The sequence below is a fragment of the Apus apus genome, chromosome 1, assembly GCF_020740795.1.
Source record: "Apus apus isolate bApuApu2 chromosome 1, bApuApu2.pri.cur, whole genome shotgun sequence".
In the NCBI taxonomy this organism is placed as follows: domain Eukaryota; kingdom Metazoa; phylum Chordata; class Aves; order Apodiformes; family Apodidae; genus Apus; species Apus apus.
The window spans coordinates 113,488,851-113,504,053 of record NC_067282.1 but is presented as its reverse complement, the minus strand read 5'-3'; the positions used below and the strand labels follow the sequence as shown (position 1 = coordinate 113,504,053).

Sequence of the window (15,203 nt, the reverse complement as noted above, 5' to 3'; positions counted from 1 at the left end):
ATCTGTCACAGGAAGCAAGAGAAAATTTAAAAATAATACCAGGGATTTCTGAAAATCTTTTATAGATCATTAGTGACCAGATCTTTCCAGTATCTCCTAAGACTCATGCAATTCTTTCCATACATTGGTATTGGCTGCACTCCACAAAAGTAAGTATTCAACATATGTATTTGCTCTATCTGGCCACAGCTTTCTAGAAGCAATTTTTCCATTCAGCAAAAGTCTGGTTATGAACCTACAATACAATAACCTTCACCACATAACAATATGTTTCAATAACCATTTGCCTAAAAATCACCATATATATATATATTAGACTCATTTTTACAAGAAGTTAAAATCCTGTATCAATGGTTCAAAACATTCCACAGCTGTCTTCAATGTCAGTAAACAGTTAAATTAGTGTCTAAGGAAAAACTTAAAAAAAAATCTGTACTCTATTAATGCAATAACATGGAATAAAAATTTCAAACATCTTAAATGTGCCTATGAAACAGGTTACCTTGCACACTTGCACTCATGCACAGAAGCAGTTGTAGAGGTGGGCAATCCTGTGATGCACAGAAGATCCACACAGGGCAGAGGACCAGGGTGCAGCTCCCTGGTTTCTTCCCTTACTAGCTAGCTAATGTGTTTGACAAGCGAACAGTGGCACTGAGAACTAAGGCACCAACAACTGTGACACAAGGGAGCACAGTCCTGTTACCATAGATCCTAGATACACAGAGAATACACAGTTATGTGATGGAAAAAGGCTAACTCGGAGTTCTCAGCTCCTAACCACATTTCTTGACTACCAACAGCATTGTAGTATGCATCTTGGTTGTTGTGTTGGTTGTTTTGTATTTTTTTCTGTTTTTAACTGAAACACAAGAGTCACAGTGGTGGAAAACAAAAATCCCTTAGCTTAAACACAAATGTGAAAAACTGGTGGCACTACTTATTTTGGCTTCTTAAAATGGTGATTCATCCTTGAGCAAAGATAGTAACAGATGAACCAGTTAATTTGACTATCTGATATATAGGGAAATAATGAAAATTTCATCAACTCTATAAAAGAAATGTTTGCTATTTCAAGGTGAAAATGGAAAATTGACTTGTGTTGACTGATGCTGTTTCCATCCTCCATCTAAGGTTGCCCAATGTTTGCATTACACAGTGATCACACAGTCAACAAGAAATTCCCATAAAATGTCATGACTCATTTAGTAATGCTTAAACAACAGACACTCATACTAAATCTTCCACTAATGAAGCATTCAGAAGGTATCTGCCATTAACAAAAAAACAGAAATATGCTCTAAGACTACATGGTAACTGTGGAGTAGAAGACAAATGTGTATTAAATGAGAGCTGAAACCTGACCTCTTTGCAGAGTCTTCACTCCACAGCTGGGCATTGCAAAAAGCAATACAAGACACTACCTGGTCACATACAGCTGCCAAGAGTTACAGGAATGCAATCCCACAGATATTAAGTATCTACTTAAAATTTTACTTGGATCTTTTTAACCAAGAAAACCGTGACAAATCACAGATTAAGTAAGTTGTCCTGTTTGGCAGTTCTTTGAAAGACCAGTTGTCTGACAGGATTTTCTCAAGAAACTCAGATAACAAGTTTACAAAGTCCTTTTTATATCAGGGATTTCTCTTCCACAGTTATGTATCCATATTTCTCTGGAGAACCTGCAGGAGAAATGGGGGAAGAAACAGGACAACACAGACCTCACAAAGGTGTGTTATGAACTGTGCAAACTGAGTCAGTCACTTGGAAGGCACCTCTGGAGGTGAACAAGTCCAAGCTTCTGCTAGGGAGTTTCAAAGAGCTAAATTTAAAGTCAGACCCGTTTGCTTATGCCTTGCCCAGCTGAGTTTTGCAAATCTCCAAGGTCAGTTTCCACAACCTCTCTGAGCGACTTCCAGCACTTAAGCACTCTCACTGCAGTATTTTCTTCTTATATCCAATAAAAATTTTCACATATTCCAAAAAGTGACAATTGGCTCCTGTCTTTTTTGTGTGCACGTATGAGAAGTATTCACCTTCTTTGCAACAATCCCATAATGATTTAGGAATAAGATCTGGCTAACAACCCCAGCCTTCCTTCCCTCAGCCTCATTTATCATATGCTCCATTACCCTAAACATTTCATGGAATTTCTGCTGGACTTCTCTCTCCGACCTCTCAATCCAAGATAAAGCAGTTGCAAAAAAGTGGCAGCTCAAGGAGTAACAAGCCATTATTAATTTGCTTTGAGTATTTGAGTGGTTCTTACACTGACAGAACATGGAGAGAAGCATCAAAAAATCCTTTTCTGAACAACTAATGACCACAACGAAGTACCCAAAAGGCATGATCCTCTTTTCCTGCAACAGCCAGGGTGGTCAATAACTTCAGTCTCATTGGCCTCTCACTAAAAGCCACCACTCTTGCCAAAAGTCTTCTCCCATAAGAGACAAAAAAAATAAATCTATTTGCACTGTAAAAACAAACAAAATGCATCAAGACAGCATTTGAATAAAAAGCAAACTTGCTGGACATCAGGAGCTTACTTATTTTAATTATAAGCTGTAACAAACATGTAGCAAGTTCAATACTTTTGTGGGTTTTTTATGTATTCCAGTAAATGTAACATATGCATTTCATGCTAAGACAGGTGAGAGGGATTACAATAAATACTCTGATCATGTAGAAAAGGGGTTTTTTATGTGCGTGCATGTACATGTGTGTGTGCATACATCTGTACGTTAGGTACCTTCACTGGCTTACAGGAAGGAAAATCCAAAGACGTCTCACTGATTTTATAGAAGCAGTAGTCTCCTGCAAACAAATACAATTCCAGAGTCCAAGCCCCAACTCAGCTCCATAAAGCAATTCAAGAAACAGTATTCTGCCTCCCTCCCAGTGAACAAGACATGACCTTCCACACTGGTACAGCATTCTTCAGCTTAAAACAAAAATGTCTAGGTAAGTGCTTCCCTTCACATGAATGACTTCGCCAACAGGGGCCCACAAAAAGCATGAGGCTTCAAACTGAACTAAATCAAATGGAAGGCATGTAGAAGTCATTTATGGATCTTGTTAAGAGCAAAGTGCTTTTGAGTGATTCATTTAGAAAGTGCATTTTAATAATTTTAAGTTAGCAGTTTGCTAACTTAGGTAAATTAAGTTAGCAAAGACAAAAAATAAGCAAGCTGTATAATGCTGAAGATGCCACAGTGAGTGAACTCATGTTGCTTTGAGGCACAGGGAAAATGCCTGTACAACAGAAATAACTTCTACACTGGCAGAAAGTTTGTCAAGAGATTGCTGTGCACAGTGATACATCTCCAGAGAGGAATTCAAATACATATCTTCTTCCATATAGTGTCTGATCAGTTTTGCTCATGGGGGCACAAAGCAAGCACATTTGTTTTTCCATTTTGATTATCCATCTTCCCAATGGTAAATAAACAACTAGGTGGCTTCTTCTTCGCAGGAATTGGATGTGGTATTTTTCAAAGTCATTAAACAAAGCAGAATAAAATGGAGATGGGTTTTAGGCAAGATTACACATAAATGGCAGCAAGTTTTCCTCCTGCATTCCAGAGAGAAAGCAGTAATATTGCTGTAAAACAATTAGCAAATCATTATCACCCATACTTCCCATGGTTTCTCTGTCTAATACTTCACTCTCAATTTTGTCTGGTCCTGGAAATACCACTTAAATTTCACATACCATCCCTAGAACTGCTAAAGCAGAGAACTGATTATTATAGAAAAAAAGCTTGCACCAGTTGGTTCTAGCAATGAAGTAGGTAGGAAATGACTGGGGTGAGGCCAGACAAAAAGCATCCTCAACCAGTCAATGTTAAAAAAAAAAAAAAGTCCAACAACTAACTCTAAAAGACATTTTGCACCTTAAAAAAAAAAAAGTTTACACTTCCACAATACAGGCAACTATCAACAGTCCAGTTCTTTGCTCACATTTCATGAATAAGTTATACTTCCCTCTTACAATTATTTAAAACTAAATTAGTAAGGACTGATCATTATTAAGGAAAAAGAAAGTCGCCTGATCTTCTACATTTAGAAATCACAGATAGTAAAACAGGTACAGCCTAATGATCTTCACTCATAGAAGATATGAGATGCGAGAACACTAGCCAATGCCAAGGTCAACAGCTGAGCAAAGTCAAAGATGCAATTGGGCTGAAAAGGCACCCTCCATTTCTCCTTCTCTGCTCGCTGTTTAGAAAGAAATATCAAGAACTGAGCATGCAAGGGAAAACAAGTATTTTCAGCTTATTATCATAAATCTTGAAAATTGAGCTTTGCTGAATCCAAGCATCACTGAGTTCTATACCAGATCAGGAATTACCTTTGCATACATCCTCCCCCTGGAAAATGCCTGACTAATCAAATTGCATTCAAGTGCAATCCTGTAGGAAACAATCTAATTTTGCTTTCCCAGAATCAATTCCTGGCTCTCCCAGACAGTGAAAGTCCCTTTTCCTACTCTGAAATAGTTTTAGTTCAAGAGTACTGAAACGGATTACAAAAACATTCCTCAAGTGCCCAACAGACAATTTGCTGGCACTCATCTGCAAAAGTTCATTTTTCATTCTTCTCAATTCCTACAACTGCCAAAAGGTATGCAATTTAAATTTCTGTTTCAGTGTACTGCTTTAATTATATGGTCCATATCTTCAGCTTACATAATGATTATATACTTAGCAAGCAGATGCAGACTATCACAAGAGTTGCAGGATGTCAGACTCTGGGCAGGTGGCAGACGAAGGGGAAGAAGCATATCTGGATACAGAATATTCCCATAAATCATTTTCACAAAGCAGTCACAAAGAAAGCATTTACACAAAACTGAGTAATTTAGTGTTGCACTAGTCTGCTTTCCAGCTGCAAATTAAACTCTAGCACCGAAAGGAATGTACTAAACATGTTCCAAAATGAACAGATGTGCACACTCAAACACCATTAACACCACTCGGGTGAAGAGCTGGAGAAAAATTTCAACAAGGGCAACATTGCAGTTCAGTACTGATGGACAGTGTCATCTGAATTATATCCCAGTGATATGTTTCAGTCAACAACAACAACAAAAAAAAAAAACAACCAAAAGGCTAGGAACGTGGCAGGAACACATTCAGTCGCCATGGAACACTAATGATAAATTGAAAAAATTAGAAAACATTAGCACTATCCTCTTACAGAAACACACAGGGATTGAACAGCTAGGGAGCATCTATACTAAAATACCCTAAAAATTACTATTTAAATGAAATTGTAAGTGTGCTTCTGACAGAAACCTCCCAGTCACGCCCCTGTACCATACCTTATCCCATGTTGCAGTAAAGTCTCAGAGCACACAAACTGGCTTTCTTTTTAATGAAACTAAACCCCAACTGTTGAAACTCAGTCTTCAGGCTCAGACCACGGCTAATTTGATGTGACCCTCCACCTTCCAGTAACACATTCAGCAAGGACACTGCATCCTTACCAACAGCTGTTTCACCCTGCCTATGCAAGCCTAATGAGCCTCACTACTTCCTCTTGTAGGAAGCCCCCTCAGGCTCTGTCTACCAGCTGTGTATGCTCAGCCTCCCCTACAAGCAGACATGACCTGGTGCAGGAGAGCCACAGCTCTCATCAGGCTCAGCATGAGATGAGGATTTCACCTACTGGGCTGCAGTAAGCTGTGGTACAGATCCAGTTTGACTAAAAATATTGAAGTATTTCCATCAGTATTCCACCTGAATACGCACTATGGAAGTTGTGCTATGGCCTATTCAACACCACCATTTTAGCATCACTACATTGTTTTACTTCTTCTGAAGTCTGCTCTCTCAAATATAAACACAAACTACTACAAATCAAAAGACTCAGCAAATAGCTAAAAGCCAAGGCAAATACACCACAATAACTGTACTCCCTTTGTGGTTCCCCTATTACCTTCCGACTTTTCATACTTCACATGCACCATTTCCCTGGCACAGATGCTACTCTGAATCCCAGTCAGCTATTCAAACATGGCTGGGGGCTGTCCTAAAGACTCGCTTTAGTTTTCTTCAAAAGTAAAACTACTTCTGAGCTTTGAAAACCTATGCTGAATCTTACATTGACATATCACCTACATGATTGCTTTGTATAGCATATATCCAAGTAGCTCATGCTTTCTTTCAGGTTTGAAAGACAGACAAATCAGATTAGCAGCAGTCACTAGCTAAGCACCCAGAATTAGAGGCTACTGAAATGGCTTTTTTCTTTAAATCCGTATTTCCCTGCTGTGGTGCAAACACTTCTCTCATTTCAATGAACAAGATCATGCCTGCCCCTGCCCTAGCGTGCACGAGCCCACCTGTGTTGCAGAAAGGAGAGAGACAGGAGCTCTCCTGCTTCCTCCACCTTCCCAGGAGGGTTCCCCATCTCTCTGGCTTCCCTCAGACCCATACCTTCTCATCAAGACTTGTGCCAAAACTAGTGTGGATTGCTGTAAGCACATCGGAGACCACATGCAGGTTTAAAATACAACATACCTATAGTCTGGAGTGATCAGATACAACTATTTCTACTTACTAGCTACACGTGTCCCCTTTTAAGGGAGGTTTGGTACATGGTATTATGCACTGTTATTTTGGTAAACTAATAAATGCTGAAGGTGTTGGAGTGCATTAAAAGGATGTGCTCTTCATTCAAACAACACCTGACTTTAAATGGATTTATTGCTTAAAAAGTCATCCTCTATCTTCTAATAAATTCAGAAACTTAGATTATGAATCCTCTTAAAATAGACCTTCATATTGTCTGCATAACAAAACCACTGGCAAATAAAGCACAAAGGCTATCTATAGCTCAGTCAACACGTTTTAAGTGCTCACTGGAGAACCAACTGAGAAATAAATTTGCAAAGTGACAGCAGCTGACTCGCAGGGCTAACAGTCACTGCTGAGGCCTCAGTATCCACGAAGCATGCACTTCCAGGAGAAGGAGGTGAACTTCAAGTCAGATCTAGCCTGATCCCACGAACTGAGCAACCTCCAGTGGTGGGAACTTTCCAGATGCCCTCTTGGAGGGTGTATTTCAGTCTGGTTTCATCCAAAAGGAACTCAGTCCATGTGCTCCAGAATTTCTCTGAGATTCAAGCCAAAGCACAGTGCATGAGGATAACTGAGATTTGCCTTCATCCCTAGGTCAAAAATAGAATACAAATGAAGAAACACCCATCATATATTGTGACCAATTACTTGACTATGGATTTCCTTTCACTCTCTAAATTTAAAATATTTGAGCTTATACATTCCTCTGGTTTAATTTTCACTGTGAAATAATTTTGCCTGCAGTTCAAAAGAATTACAAGAATTGCCTTCAGCTTCACAGCTCTCAGTTTTCTGCTTTGCCTAGTGACCCCAGCACCTCTGAGTACAGCACAGCTGGGGAGCAGAAAGGGCTGCCCCGACCGCACCACTCACTTTCCTTCCCTGTCTCATTAATGGGTTAGCTTATTTGCACACTAGCTCATGATTCCTGCCTCTTAGGAATGCAGTACTGGGAGCAGCCACTGCAGGACAGTTAATTTTAGGAATATATTCTCATTGAAATATTTTATTATTTTTTTCTCTGTAGGTAGACTGCAACAAGATACTGCAATAAATGCAGGAGATAAATATTTTTTTCAGCTGAGCAAAAAACAGTCCCTTAATGATGATTCACAATCACACTGCTTGACTTAACTAAAAGAGGATAGTGGGGTGGGAAGGAGGTCTTCACCTACCATTTTGTCAATAAGTTAACAACAATCTTATCAACAGCAGAACAGTGCTTTTCTTCACAGGATACCTTCTTTCAGGTCATGAGATACATTCTCACAAATCTCTTTGAAGGAAAATAATCCTTTCAGCTTCACACTTCCATTTATCCTTCAGCAAATTAAAAAAAAAAAAAAAAAGGCAGCACAAACAACAATGTTTAATAACATACAGTCTTAACATGGACCTTAAAGTTGATCCAAGCTTTACCCTAGCTACTATGGTCAAGAATAATCTATATTCCTTGCTGCAGCATACCTCCAACTGCACACACCAGAAAAAAGAACAAATTAGTGTCAAATATTCACATGCTTATGCCTGGGTTCAAGCTCCTAGTAAATGAGCATTCAGGCATTCTGTGAAAAATTGATCTGCATTCTACACAAAAACGTTGTGTTTAATTTACATTGCACCTAATGTTGGGGGGGGGGGGGAAGTAATACATACTCAGGAGTGTGACTAACTTAAAAATTATGTCCAGCTCTTTTGACAAATACATGACAGCTGTTCTGGAATACATTTTTTGTCCTCTTTTCATCCCTTCTTTCTTCCCCATTTTCATTCTAACAGATGCTTTTATTCTCTTCTGAGTTTTTTTGTTTCTCCTTCTCTTCAGTGGCAGCGTCAGGGGGGGAGGGAGGGAGGAAGCGTAGGGTGCTAATGCACAAAGCAGTGCTTGTTAAAAGCTGAACATATCCAGGCAATTCGCCAAATTTAATTCCAAAGACCCTGCTTGTGATTCAATGCTAAAATGGAATATAGCATTGTTCTATCTGTCTGTGGGACACTGTGTCTTCTATGGAAGAGGGGTTAAAAACAAAAGGACAAAAACCAGCTTGACACTCCCCCCCAGCCTCCAAACACACACTTCATTCCGGAAAATACCATATTCATTGGCCTTCAGAGTTGTTAGAAATAAATCAAGCAGCAGAAAACCAGGATTATCTCAGAAACATAATGAAAAAACATTATTGAAGTTCACAGCGGACACAGTAAGAGCCAAAAGGTGGTCAAATTCTGCTGCTTTTATCTGCTATATTCAACCTTTGGATTTGGACTCTGTTGCAATAAAAAATTGCACATTAAGAAAGGATATCAGAATCTGGCCTGAAAAATACTGTGCCACGTGTCCTTGAAAAATGTAATGTATTATCAAAGCTTCCCAAATTCTTTTGAATCTGACTGTGAATCCCATATTTATTTCTTAAGCAATTGTTACCTGAGACTAGAGTAGAGGCTGCTCAGGTCAGAAACTGCTCACAGATGTAAAGTGGTGACTCTGAAGCTAAAACTGAGATTAGTTTATGAAATGGGGAAGTCAGACAAAGAGAGATTGCTTACACTTAGAATTATAATGAGTAATAGTCACACACACTTTCTCTCCCACAATTTGCCACACAGCACCATTGGTCCCAATAGATATTAAACCATAACTCATAATAATTTAATAGTGAAAATGAGTACTAAACTATTAAACAGGCACAATGTCAGTTTAAATTCCATTTGATTTATGCCATATTCTGTAACTAGCATTACATATCCAAAATAAAATGCGTATACTGACATTCATAGACATAACAATACATTAAACTACATCCACAAGTTGCATGAGGAGATAAATCAGTCCCAAGCACTGATGGGGTCCCAAGCATAAATCTGAACGCACCTCCCATTTAGACTTTTTTTGTTTGTTTTTTTATCCTCATATACAAGAAGTGCCTCTTTTCCCACAACTTTCTGTGTTTCCCCCATGTACAGCCTTTGTGCAATCCCCCTACATGTCGCCTGCTCCCTTTCCTCTGCAACCCAGGTCAGACAGTCACCCCTCTAGCAGGGATTAGCAGCTCATAAGGGCCCACAGCAGATGTGCTTCTTCCCTGCTCCAGCTGTGGGATCTCTGCTTTCATTTGAATGACGACTAACAGGGAACAGCCAACTTTACTTGCAAAGCACAAGGAAAAATTTATCTTTAAAGATGGGTAGACAAAGCAGAAAGGGACTGCACATCTCAAGGCCAGGAAAGAAGAGCTTCTCTGTTCAAGAGCCATCAAGCATTCAACCTCTAGGAAATGTGGTTATTCTTCTCTAAACCCTAACCCCTGTCAGCCAGCTCTTTCTCAGTCACGTAGCCAAAGCAGAGGTCCCTCCATCACCTGGATGACCATGCAAACACTATTGCCTTCCCATGTAAACATAGAACACAGCAACAGCCTGGTTTGCATGCAGGGCATGCTTCTTATTTCTGAAGCTCCAAAAATGGCAGGGACACAGCTCCAAATAAAAAATTTGAATCATCAATGGGTTTTTCAGGGTTTATTCTTGCTTAATTTGGGAGTTTTGCTTTATGGTCAGTTTCCTTTTCCTCTTTTAAATGATTAAAACCAGCAAGTCTTTCATATTTAGACAAATATATATGGAAAGGCAGGAAGGAAAGATAATACGCCAAGACTGTGTTGGAAGGAAGCTAACACTGCAAGAGAAGTTTGACATTAGCTTCTGAAAGGCAAGGCCTCTTTCCTCAGCCATACCTGTTACTTCTTCCCATCTGCTGCTTTAGTGTTAGGCAACAGGAGAAACCAAAGGGACAAGGTTTACAAGCCTTTTCAACATCACTCTTCTGTGGCATGCAGACACAGACACTAGTTGAAAATGCTGAGTAAGTATAAATTAAACCTGCAACTGTAAGTCATGTCTTTTGCATAGAGAAACCTCTTCAGCATCACCCTCCATTTAGGCATCGCAGCATTTTAAAGATAATAATTACCCATTAAGCATCCTGAATAACTAAACAAATGAAAGAGAAGTGAGCTGAAAGAATTCCACTCGTATGCTTAAAGCTATAAAACCAAGAAAGAGGTACAGATATGACTTAAAATTCACGTAAGTCACGTGATGTTTGCCTCTTCAGCACATTGCCTTAATGAAAAGCTTAGCATTTTGCTAAGTCAATATGCTTATTCCTGTAAAAAACCACACTTGAAAATGTTCTTGAGAATCTTCCCATCAGACTGCACTTTCTGTAGTTAAAAACATAATGCCCTCTCCATAATGGTAATATGCAAAATCAATGTTAAAAAGCAAGAGTGGCTGGAAGTGCTTTGCAGTAATCCTAGAAATTACTCGACCACTGCATAAGACTTGCGCTCCTTGATATTTCATACATGTAAGATCCACTGACCCCTCTCATTACTGTTTAGGACACTATGCTCTAGATAATTTTAGCTGTTAGGAAAACCTGCATGTTGTCTTCTGAGTCAGTGTCACATTTAATGAAGTTTGAGCATCACAACAAATGAACCATCTTACAGCTCTCACATTCCGAATTCTCACAGACCTGGCTGTCACAGAATCAAGTTTTTTAGCAATTCAAGAATTAGGAGAGCTGGTGTACACAAGATGTTCATCTAGAGAGAATATAAATTCTGTATCCTCAAGCATTTTCTTACACACCCCATTCTGTAACAAGGCATTTATTTCCCAACCTGTCAAAAACAACAACAACAACAACAACAAACCCTGGTTCTTCTTCAGTAACCGTACTGCATTCTTCTTAAAACAAACTAACTTGTGTAACATTGATAAGATGGTGCACTCAGAAGTACTTTTTACACTGTTGACACAGCACAGCTACCATGCAGACTAAACAATCTGCTGCAATGAACAGAATCTAAAGACAGACAGCCCTTTCACATATTGCTGACCCAATGTTTTACACAAAGGAAAAACCCAGGAAGATTGAGCTACCATTGCTCATAAACTGTTGGAGTTGAGCTTAAGGCTTCTCTGGCTTCCTATCCAAACCATGGTAGACATCAGTCGGATACTACAAAGAAAGAGCTGAAAGGTCAAAGAATTTAAAGCAACACACCTAAATGAATAACCATCTGCAGGTAAGCAGTGCCCAGCAAAGGACTGAAAAAGCCAGGCATGGAACTGCAGTAATAACCAAGTTTAGAGAATTTCTTAGCAGGGCACAGTGTTTGTTACTGGTTGCAATTCCATTTTAGGCTGATTTACTTTTAAGAGAAAAGGCATTCTTCTTGAAACGGTAGCATATTTTAGAATAGAGAAAACCTTTTTCCGCCCATATTTTTTTCCAACAATTGCCCTACACCATATAAATAAGGGTGAGCTTCAGCTCTGAGTGACACACAAGCCCACAACACAGTCCCTGCTCCCAAACAATTACACCCTAAGCTTCTTTTCTCACAGGCATGCTCACATAGCAAACCTTGTTTCACAAGAGTAGGTTAATGTATGTATATGGTTGTAAAAGGTACAACAGGTAAATGACTTAACAGCAGATGGTAAGACACCTCTGCACTATTTTTATTTTAAAACCATGTAGATGGTAGATATGCAACAGAAAAATCTATTTCTGACCATTTAGACACCTAGAGAAAATATGCCACCAATAAAATGGAAGACAGTTGTTTACTTCTGTCTTCTCAAAGGACACATTTCTGGCAATACAAAGGTGTCCTGGTTTGAGCCAGGATGAAGCCAATTTTCCTTTTACTTGTGTTTTGTTGTTGTTTTTTTTCCTTCAGTGAGCTTTCTTTTAACTAGTAGCAGAGCAGAGTGTTCCAAGTAAGACTGATAACGGTGGGATGTTTTTCTAACTGCTGGGGCTTCAAGGTCGCACCTTCACTCTGCTGGCTCAGACACTACGGGGAGATCTATGACCCCCCCGTAGGAGGCTGAGTTAGACAGACAGCAAAACTGGCCAGAGATATTCCACCCCATATATCTATGTAAGCTCAGATGAAGGTCAGAGATCACAGAAGACAACTTCCTTCCTGCTTCTTCTTCCCTTCTCTTCCGTCCATGGCTGGCATCCGGGGAGGACTCCGTCCATCCAGCACCGTCGACCCCCAGGCTCTAGCTCTCCTGACCCTCATCACTCTGTGCACTCTCCAGCAGCAGCTCTGGGACTTTTCAGACTGTTCATAGCTCAGGAGATGCTGTGGGAGTTGGAGGTGGGGGTAGGCAACAGGGGTTTTGCACACTCCTGAACAAATTTTGTATATAATTGTATATATTTTTACTGTTGGTGTTTAATTAAATCTGTGTGGTTTAGTTTTCAATCCAGCCAGGTCTCTCTTCCTCTCTCTCCTTCCCTACCTGGGTGGGAGGGGATCAAGAGCATTACTGTCGAACCTGAGTCAAACAGTGACAAAAGGGATTACAGAATTCTTCCTTTTAAAGAAACTGAAGTAACTACAAAGCAATGTTGCTGTGTTTATAGTATCACTTTATTTTTAAAAGGCACAGTTTCTGCCACCTAGCTGCTACATGTAGGCTTATGTACACCTACATCTAAAGGAGTTTCAGTATTTCAGAGATGAAAGTTTATTCACAATATAATGTAGTTTTGGAATAGTATGTTTATTACATTATTAGTTTATACCATTAAATGCACAAATATGTGGAACTATCTATAGAAGAGTAATCACCCAGGAAGGCTGTAGTTAAAGTAATTGTTAGCACTTTGTTACTGAAAAGTTAACTGGCATTTGGGGTTGTCTTTGGATTTTTATGGAAAACTGAACAATGCAACTCAGAAAAGCACAACCAGCATGTTCCACTGTAGTCCTGGCAATCAATTAATGCACTTTTCAACACATCTGTTACTCTGTCAGAAGATGTGTTTTCAACTAAACATAACACATTTAACATATTTTGCAACAACGAAACAGCATAAACTTTGAAATTATACTTAAAATCTCCACCAAATACCAAATATTTACTTACTACAATGCATATGATTGCTAGATAGAAAACAGTGGTAACAGTGGAATTTTAAGGAAAACGTCGCGTGGCTATGGAAAAAAAAAAAGTTCCAAGTCAGACCTTCTATGCATGTCATCCTATGGCTATCCTGAACCACCTGGTAGAGCCAGTAATCATGCTTTCACAGGACACTTTTTAAAATAAGCTTAGTTATTTGTAGCCAAGTTGCAGTGTACTTCATTTCCATAACAGCCACTTCCTCCTCCAGCAGTGATCTTCAATCACAGTTTCCAAAATCATGCCCATAGCATGAAACACGTTTTGTAGCTCTTGGTATAATAAAAAGTTTTTCCTGAATTATTAAACAGTAATGCATATTTCTGTAATTGCTTACATGAAACACAAAGCTAAGGAAATAAATACTTTGTTTGGTCTTTAATGCAATGTGCCAACCAGACCAAAGTTATTCCAAGTTATGCTTTGTGAACCACTTCAAACCATTTTTTCCTACTTCTAAGTCTAAGAGAAAATATTGCTTTTCCTGTCTGTTAAAACAAGTGAGCATTTGCAATGGTAATAAAACACTGCTGCAAAGTGCTAAATTGGCTAAATTCTACCTGCTGTGTGTGTGTATTTTCTTATGTTTCTCTGTAACACAAACATGCACATACAGACCCTGATCTAGCACACTACTTACATATTCTACAGCCAAGTCCACTAAGCATTGCCTCTAGACCTCACCAGGTTGCTTGCCACTGTGTTTAGGGACAAGCACACGTAGAGTATGGATGATGGGTGGACTTAGTGATCCCAAGGGTCTTTTCCAACCTGAATGGCTCTATGATTCTAGGATTCTATCACTGCGTTTCTGAACTGGGACAAAATTTTGCATTAATAAGTTAATTACTTATTTAAATAAGCCTGCACTTGGCTTCACATTTTAGCATATTTTCTTCAAATAAGCCTTTCAAATTCCACTTGCACCCACTGCCTCTCTGCAGCTTTCCATGTAATGAGAGAAGGAGGGGCCTACACTGAACATTATGAGAAGACAACTAGTCCTAGGTTTCCAGACATGAGTTACCTACTGCAGACTTCCCTTCATTATTTTTAAAACTATTTATATTTTAAAGTTTCAGGAGGAAGTTATCCAGTAACATGATATTTTGTAGAAAACAACCTTCTAAAAATAATTAATGCCTTTGTTTTTTTAAGCTCTTCACCCAAAACAAGGCAAAACTAAGTAAACTCTCCTGCTCTTTACAACATTAAGGCAGTAACACCCGGATCTGGATCCACCTATTTCTTCTCATAGAGGATGGTAGAGTGAAGTGCTTTAGAACTTTAAAAAAGAAAAGTAACATTTTTTGCTCTTAGGATGTTTTACAGCAGCCAGCAATAAGTATCCAGTAAATCATGGTTAATTTTTAACTTTAAATACAACACCGACTCAGCTTTCTTTAGGTGAAGAGTTTAATAAACTATTAAATGGGAAAAGTTCAGCAGAATGTAAATCTTCAAATTAAAAAGGTACCTGCACTAGATGTCCACTGAGGCTCTTTTACCCCAACAGACTGGGCCTGCATTAAGCCTTTTGTCAAAAAAAGACCTATATCAAGTCAAACTGAAACTTCTCAGGATAACCTAACACACAAACTACAGCAGAGAACA

General features: G+C 39.1%; 1 protein-coding gene across 3 annotated transcripts in view; it reads right to left on the bottom strand.

The window, feature by feature from the left end:
• GPM6B (glycoprotein M6B) overlaps positions 1 to 15,203 on the bottom strand; it is a 110,009-nt gene that overhangs the window by 78,965 nt on the left and 15,841 nt on the right. The window contains exon 1 of one of the 3 annotated variants that reach the window (XM_051630933.1): positions 503 to 536. The exons of the other annotated variants lie outside the window; for them this stretch is intronic. Within the exon in view, the coding sequence (XP_051486893.1) occupies positions 503 to 521 (19 nt within the window). The 5' untranslated portion in view covers positions 522 to 536. Of the gene's footprint in view, positions 1 to 502; positions 537 to 15,203 lie in introns of those variants that run through there. 3 annotated transcript variants of the gene reach the window in all.